Source organism: Macaca fascicularis, chromosome 14 (assembly GCF_037993035.2).
Source record: "Macaca fascicularis isolate 582-1 chromosome 14, T2T-MFA8v1.1".
Lineage (NCBI taxonomy): Eukaryota > Metazoa > Chordata > Mammalia > Primates > Cercopithecidae > Macaca > Macaca fascicularis.
Window position 1 is genome coordinate 117,561,070 of NC_088388.1, and position 8,172 is coordinate 117,569,241.

An 8,172-nucleotide genomic window follows, 5' to 3' on the forward strand; every position below is an offset into this window, starting at 1 on the left:
GCAAACTGGCTTTGTTCTGGGGGAACTCCTCACTGTGTTGCCCAGGCTGGTCTCAAACTCCTGGGCTCAATTAATCTTCCCGCCTAAGCCTCCCAAAGCACTGGGATTACAGGTGTGAGCCACCATGCCTGGCCAGTAGTGTTTTTTGTTTTGTTTTGTTTTGAGACGAAATCTCACTCTGTCACACCAGGAGTGCAGTGGCATGATTCCAGCTCACTGCAACCTCTGCCTCCTGGGTTCAAGTGATTCTCCTGCCTCAGCCCCCTGAGTAGCTGGGACTACAGGCGCATGCCACCACACCCAGCTCATTTTTGTATTTTTAGTAGAGATGGGGTTTCACCATATTAGCCAGGCTGTTCTCAAACTCCTGACCTCGTGATCCACCCACCTCGGCCTCCCAAAGCGCTGGGATTACAGGTGTGAGCCACCGCACCCGGCCTCCAGCAGTTCTTTCTTTAGTATACATTTACAACTAACCAAGTCTACTCAAATAACACTGTTTCACGGTAGTGCGAGTACCTTATGACAACAAAGTAGTCTTTTTTTTTTTTTTTTTTTTTTTTTTGAGATGGAGTCTGGCTCTGTCGCCCAGGCTGGAGTGCAGTGGCCAGATCTCAGCTCACTGCAAGCTCCGCCTCCCGGGTTTATGCCATTCTCCTGCCTCAGTCTCCCGAGTAGCTGGGACTACAGGCGCCCGCCACCTCGCCCGACTAGTTTTTTTGTATTTTTTAGTAGAGACGGGGTTTCACCGTGTTCACCAGGATGGTCTCGATCTCCTGACCTCGTGATCCGCCTGTCTCGGCCTCCCAAAGTGCTGGGATTACAGGCTTGAGCCACCGCGCCCGGCCAACAAAGTAGTCTTAACTTCCTCCTCCTGTCCCTTTTATCATTGCTGTCATTCAGTTCCCTTATCCATAAACTATAATTATTGAATACACAGTTGCTATTACAGATTGAGCACCCAAAATCTGATAGCCCAAGATCTGAAATGCTCCAAAATCCAAAACTTTTTGAGTACAGACATAATGATCAAAGGAAATGCTCACTGAAGCATTTCAGATTTTGGATGATCAGATTTGGGATTTTGAACCAGTAAGTATATTGCAAATATTTCAAAATTTTTTTAAAAAAAATCCGAAATCCAAAATACTTCTGGTATCAAGCATTTTGGATAAATGCCCTGTTTTATTTTGAACAAACCATTATCTGTTAGATTAACTAAGGATAAGAAAAGTAGAAGCTTTTATTTTACCTTTACTTATTCCTTCTCTAAAACTCTTCCCTTGTTTATGTAGTTCAAAGTTTCTAACATGTCATCTTTCTTTTTTCTGAAGAAGTTTTTTTTTTTTGGATACTTCTTGCGTCTTCAGGACTACAGATTCTCTCAATTTTTGTTGGCTTGTGAAAGTTCTCGTTTCTCCATTTTTTTTTTCTTTTTTCTTTTTCTTTTCTTTTCTTTCTTTCTTTCTTTTTTTTTTTAAGACAGAGTCTTGCTCTGTCACCCAGGCTGGAGTGCAGTGGTGCGATCTCGGCTCACTGCAATCTCTGCCTCTCAGGTTCCAGTGATCCTCCAGCCTCAGCCCCCCAAGTAGCTGGGACCACAGGTGTGTGCCACCACTAAAGTTTGTATTTTTTTGTAGAGACGAGGTTTCACTATGTTGCCTAGGCTGGTCTCAAATTCCTGAGCTCAAAGCAAACTGCCTGCCTCAGCCTCCCAAAGTGCTGGAATTACAAGCATAAGCCACTGTGCTGGCCTCTCCATCACTTTTGAAGGATGGTTTTGCAGGATACAGATTCTGGGGATTATGGGTTGGTGGGATCTTTTTCTCTGTCAATGCTTTAAATATCTCACAAGGTTCTCTTCTTCTTTGCATGGTTTCTAAGAAGTCTGATGTCATTTTTATCCTTGGTCCTCTATAGGTAAGGTTTTTTTTACTCCTCTGGCCTCTTTCAAGACTTTTTATCTTTGAATTTCTGCAATTTGAATATAATATGCCTAGGTGTTGATTTTTTCTTCTTTTTGGGGGGCATCTGTCTTAGTATTTTCTGAGCTTCCTGGGTCTGTGGTTTGGTGTCTGACATAAATTTGGGGAAATTCTCCATCATTATTGTTTCAAATATCTCTTTGGTTCCGTCTTTCTTCCTCTGTATTCCCATTAATGCATATGTGATGCCTTTTGTCATGGTCCCACAGTTTTGGATATTCTCTTCTGCCTGTTTCAGTCTTGTCTCTTTTTGCTTTTGAGTTTTCGAAGTTTCTACTGACATATCCTGAAGTTCATGGATTCTTTCCTCAGCTGCGTCCAGTCTACTAAAGAGCTGATCAAAGGCATTTCGTTGGTGTTTTTTTCTTGTTGTAATTCCTCTTTGTTTTTTCTTAGAATTTTCATCACTCTGCTTAAATTACTTATCTGCTCTTGCATGTATGTTGTCTACTTTTTCCGTGAGCACCCTTGGCATGTTAATCATAGTTGTTTCAAATTTCTGGCCTGGAAATCCAACATCCCCACTATAGTTGAGTCTGGTTCTGATACTTGCTCTATCTCTTCAAATGGTATTTTCTGCCTTTTAGTATGAATTCTAGTTTTTTCTTGAAACCAAACCAGTATTGGGTAAAAGAAACCCAGTGTGGAGGTGTCTACTCTGTTAAGTTGTGACTCTCTGTATCTGCCTGTCTGTCTCCAGTTTTGGGGGCAGCTCTGTGACCTTAATTCTCTGACATATCTAAGAAGAGTTGTTGGTGTTGTTTATTCAGCTTTTTACTTGTTGTTAAGATGGAGTGGCAATTGCCACACTCCTTACACCCTAGGCCAGAAACAAGAAACCCCATTTAGTTCTTTTTGTTTGTTTGTTTTTGAGACTGAGTCTCAGTCTGTCGCCCAGGCTGGAGTGCAATGGCACAGTCTTGGCTCACTGCAACCTCTGCCTCCTGGATTCAAGCGATTCTCCTGCCTCAGCCTCCCCAGTAGCTAGGATTACAGGCATGCCCCACCATGCCCGGCTAATTTTTGTATTTTTAGTACAGATAGGGTTTCGCCATGTTGGTCAGACTGGTCTCGAACTCCTGACTTCAGGTCATCCTCCCACTTTGGCCTCCCAAAGTGCTGAGATTATAGGCACAAGCCACCGTGCCTGGCTGGTTCTCTTTGTATTTTCTTTTCATTTCATTTTCTAGAGACAGAGTTTTCCTCTGTCACCCATGCAGGAGTGCAGTAGCTCAATGACAGCTGTTGTAACCTTGAACTTCTGGGCTCAAACAATCCTTCCACCTTGTCCTCCCAGATAGCTGGGACTACAGGCATGTGCCATAATGCCTGGCTAATTTTAAAAATCACAGCTCACCATGTTGCCCAGGCTGGCCCTGAAATCCTGTCCTCAAGTGATCCTCTTGCCTTGGCCTCTCAACGCACTGGGATTGCAGGTGTGAGACATCACACCCAGCCCTTTCTTAATTTTTATTTTTTTATTATTACCATTTTTGAGACAGGGTCTTGCTCTGTTGCCCAGGCTGGAATGCAGTGGCACAATCATGGCTCACTGCAGCCTCCACCTCCTGGGCTTAAGCAATCTCACCTCAGGATCCTGAGTAGCTGGGACTATAGGTGTGCACCACCACATCTGGCTAATTTTTTTATTTTTGTAGAGATGGGTTCTTACCATGTTGCCTTGGTTGGTTTTGAACTCCTGGGCTCAAGTGATTCTCCCGCCTCAGCCTAACAAATGTTGGGACCACAGGGGTGAGCCACTACACCCCCTGGCCCTTTTTAATATTTTCCATCTGTTTATTGATATTCTTTTTTTAGTATATAGTGGTCACTTTTTTTTTTTTTTTTGAGATGGCGTATCGCTCTGTTGCCCAGGCTGGAGTGCAGTGTTGTAATCTCAGGTCACTGCAACCTCCGCCTCCTGGGTTCAAGCGATTCTCCTGCCTTAGCCTCCCAAGTAGCTGGGATTACAGGCGCCCACCACCACACCCGCCTAATTTCTGTATTTTTAGTAGAAGACAGGGTTTCACCATGTTGGCCAGGCTGGTCTCGAACTCCTGACCTCAGGTGATCCAGCCACTTCAGCCTCCCAAAGTGCTGGGATTACAGGTGTGAGCCACCGTGCCCAGCCTAATGGTCACTCCTAAGACAATTTCTCTTGCCTGCTTGTGTGTGTGTGTCTGTGTGTGTGTGTCATACTTTCCTGTTTGTGTGTGTGTGTGTCGTAACTTTTTGTAGGAAAACAAACATTTTAGATAACATATTGTGGCAATGCTGGCTACTGGCTACCTCACCCCACTCTACCCAGAGCGTGCTATTATTGTTCATTTGTGTATTTGGGGAGCGACTGGCTGAATTATGTTCCCGGTCTATTTCCCACCCTCTCTGTCAAGCCCATGAGGTTGCTCCTCAGGGAAGACACAGCTTTTGGGATGACTACAGCCACTCTGGGGTGACAGTGGTCTTGGCAGGGCTCCCTTCCTCTCTTTCCCTGAGCACATCCAGCAGTTAAAAGCCACTAATTGCCAGCTGATTTTACAATTGTTTTAACGATGCCCTGGGGGATAAATAGATCTAGAGACAATCCATTCAAATTCAGACTCTTTTGAAGGAATAATATCAGGGGCAGAAATAAATTATATGTATTTATTTGGGCCCCACCTCCCCTGCTCTCCTTCCTAGCATTGAGCCCTTGGTTGCGTAGGCCCAGGCTGGGGGTTTTCAGTATTTGTAAGCATTTCAGCAGAACAATAAAGCCTTTGGAATACAAAAGTGAGTGGAAGGCCGCAGGTGTGGGACTTGGCGCTGGGGTACTTGAGGTAGGAGGGATAGGTCTTCCCCCCGGGGCAGGATTTCCACCCTATTCAAGGTTCCAGAAGGGAGCTAGGCCCCAACCCATGACCTCCAGGTCATGAACCTGCCCCCCACTTCACTCTGATCAGAGGACAGGCTGGGAGGTAGGAGGGCATGAAGAGGCAGGGGAAGACAGGAACTGGTGCAGAGATTTAAAGGGACAGGAGCTGGCGCAGAGGTTTAATGGGACAGGAGCTGGGGCCAGGTGAGGAGGGGAGGGCTGTCACCACGGCAGGAGGCTGAACAGGAGGCTGGGCAGAAGGGCGGCCACCAGGCAGTGGGGCTCCAGGAAAGCCAGCTGGGCCCCTGAGGTCAGCCGGTCACCATAGCGTTCCAGCAGCATCAGCACCACGCGATTCGTCCAGCCAAAGCCCTCCTGGGAGAGGCGGGGCAGTGGGGCCCGGTTTCTGGGGAAGCCCCAGACCCTTGGTGGGGGCTGTGGGCTCTCTCCCCAGGGGCACTGGCCCTGCCTAACCCCAGCAGTACAGGAAGCACCAGTCAGCTCGTCCCCTGGGCCGACATGCAGGTGAGCACACTGAGGCCTGGGGTGGGGGTCGTGGGCAGCAGAGCCCAGGAGTTCCCTGTAGGGCGACGGCCAGCCCGCCCCTGGCCTGCTCACCTGAACTTCATACTCCCCTCTGCCACTGGGCTGTCCACCATTGCTAATGTCATACTGGGAATAAGAGGGCGGGCCGTAGGTCAGGCACTGCCCTACCCCACCCCACCCCACCCCCAGCCACAGGGACAACAAACAATGGGATCCTTGTGGGGAGAAGTCGCTCTGCCTGCCCAGCAGCCCCTGCAGTGCCCAGGAGTGGCCACTGGGCGCCGCCACCATCCCAGCTGCGCTGGCCCTGGGCCCTGCCAAGCCTGACCCTCCTGCCTCACCACGGGGACGCCCTGGGGTGCGGGGAGGGCTCAGGCCAGCTCACTTTCTCATACATGGCTGACTTTTGCGAGTAGACATCAAAGTTGGTTCGGATTCAATTCTGGGGCATATTGGTAGATCAGGATCCGGCTGCCCTAGAAGGTTCCAGACATTCCCGTGACTGTGGGTGGGGCTGGACTGGAAGCCAGGACGCTGGGCCCGGCGGGAAGCCAGATGTCCCCTTCCTGGCCCTTCTCTTCTCGGCTCACAGCTGCCCCCCGGTGGCTCCGCGGGACCCGCAGGCTGAGACAAGGGGCACAGCCGGAGGAAGCGGCCTTCCCTGCAGGTCCTGCTCAGGGTCGGGAGGGGGCGGTGCTGCCTGCAGTGGACCCGAACCACCTGCTGTGCCCTCACCTCCAGGTATTTCAGAGCCTTGTCCGCCACGCCAGGGTCAGAGAAACACCCGGCCCAGAGTGGAGTGAGGTTGGATGGGTAAAACTCCCAGTTCTTCTTGTTCTCAAGGTCGTAGTCAAACCAGGCACCGGTCTCATCCCACAGGACTGCGTTCAGGGCGGCCAAGCGCTGCGCCTGCAGGATTCTGTACTTCGTGGCCTGGGAGTCGTTCCCTGGGGCAGTGCTGCCTTTGGGCCCTACCGGAGGGAGCCCTCTAGAAAGAACTTCTGAGGTCAGAAGGGCAGCATCTACTTCTAACGCCTGGCCTCCTCCAGGAAGGCTCCCCAGCCTCCCCAGGAAACCCCAGGCTGTCCTGTCTCCCCTGGGCTGCCTGCACTACCTCTGGCACCATCGGGTAGATGTTCACTGCCTGCTGGGCTCTCTCTTTCCCTGAGCTCCTGAGCCAGGCCTCCGTCTCAGGAGGAATCAGTGCTACTGCTTGCTCAGCCCGGTCCTGAGCCACTTTGTTCATCCACATCCCCTCACCTGGGGAAAGGGTTTGGGGTTTTATCCTGTCCCTAGTCCTACCACTGGAGCCCAAGCCCAGACCCTCTTGCTTGGAGCCCCGCTCTCCCTGGACCTGTTCCCACTTTGCCCCAATCACACAGGCCTTCTTCCCAATCCCTGAACAGTGCCTCAGGGCCTCTGCACGGTCCTTTTTGTGCCTGGACTGTCCTCTCCCAGGTCAGCTCAGCGATGGTTCCTGGCACAATTCTGCTCACACATCACCTCCTCAGAGACACCTTTCCTCCCCGTCCTCTCTAACACACCCTCTGCTCACCCACACCAGCGGGTCCTAACTTCACTCTACTTCAAACTGTGCTTCTGTTACTGTTTTGCTTCTATTATTATTGTTCTTGCAGGAGCTGGTAAAGTGGCTGATGTGGCCACTGCTCCATAAATCCATGAGGAATGAAGGGTGGATATTGCCTGAGTCCAGGAGGCAGGACAGGTCGCTCATCTCTGTCCCTGGTGATGGAAACTCAGGGTCAGGAAAGAGCCTTGACCTGGCCTGGGTCACAAAGAGAGTATTAGGGTCAGCCCTTGAGCCTGGGTGCTGTGGTCACGCCCTTAGGCCGCCTCTCACACCCAGGCTAGGAAGCTGGAGCAGAAAGTTTGCTAGAACTATCCTGGGAAGAAGTCTGCATAGTTCAAGGGGCAGCTTAGAAGAGGAGACGGAGGGAGGTGGGCTCTGGCCAGAAGGCTCTTAGACTTCAGGCCAGGCTCAGGCAGCCGCATCTAGTATCAGGCCTGCAGGTCCAGTGCCTATTATGGGGCCTATTATGCCTGGATGAGGGGCCTCAAGTTCATTTAGGCCGAGCCCCTCATTCTACGGAGAACCACACGATGGTTGCAGGGGAGATTTGCCCGACGGTGGTGGGTTGATCGTGGGGGCAGGTCTGAACTCATCTCTGTTTGCATTCTGGCTCTCCTGACATTCCAGACCCATCTCTTGGTCATCCCTGGACAGGAGAGATCCCACAGGGTAAATAGGACATGAGCCTGCAGTGAGGGGAGACAGAGGAGGAGAGAACTCCCTGAAACAAGAGGAGAGGAGGAGCCGGTGGGGAGGACACAGGTAGGGCAGCGGGCAGACCACCAAGGGTCAGGCTTGCTGCTTTGCCGCCTGGCCACCAGCCTGTGTGCCTCATTGCCGCCCCCTCCTCCCAGGGCAGGGCCTATGTCTCAACCAAAGCCTGGAGCAAGACAAGGAAGGCTCCATTTCCCTCCTCCTACTCCTCTACTCAAACCACAGCCATCTGTGCATCAATAACTTTTTTTTTTTTAACCCTCAGCTGCCTGATGTCCATGGTTGGGGTTTGGGTTGGGTCTCCGAGGGCCGCCCGCACACACCAGGGAGGGCTCCTGAGCACCCACTCTCAGGCTTTGCACGTTTCCGAAATTCTGCACATGGCAGCAATGTTTGCAGAAAGGGTGTGGAGGGTGCCTGTGGGCCAGGCACCAGCCTGCTGCAGCTGCCCGTGGTTGCTTCTGTCTGCCAGGGCTGCACAA

At 51.0% G+C, this 8,172-nt stretch overlaps 1 protein-coding gene across 1 annotated transcript; it reads right to left on the bottom strand.

Annotated features, from left to right (window-relative positions):
- Positions 1 to 4,989: 4,989 nt before the first annotated feature.
- Positions 4,990 to 7,120, bottom strand: LOC102115032 (uncharacterized). Its single transcript, XM_045372501.3, has 4 exons — positions 6,992 to 7,120; positions 5,771 to 6,495; positions 5,458 to 5,511; positions 4,990 to 5,214 (listed from the first exon to the last, which is right to left on the bottom strand). Exons 1-4 carry the CDS (start codon positions 7,118 to 7,120, stop codon positions 5,181 to 5,183), a joined length of 942 nt encoding a protein of 313 aa, XP_045228436.2. The 3' UTR covers positions 4,990 to 5,180.
- Between the last annotated feature and the right edge of the window lie 1,052 nt (positions 7,121 to 8,172).

Coding starts and splice junctions, on each gene's coding strand:
- LOC102115032 (XM_045372501.3), bottom strand. CDS start 7,120: ATGAGCGACCTGTCCTGCCTCCTGGACTCAGGCAATATCCACCCTTCA. Junction 6,496..6,991: donor ATAATAATAGAAGCAAAACA/GTAACAGAAGCA, acceptor TGCCAGAGGTAG/TGCAGGCAGCCCAGGGGAGA. Junction 5,215..5,457: donor GAGGGGAGTATGAAGTTCAG/GTGAGCAGGCCA, acceptor CGCCTCTCCCAG/GAGGGCTTTGGCTGGACGAA.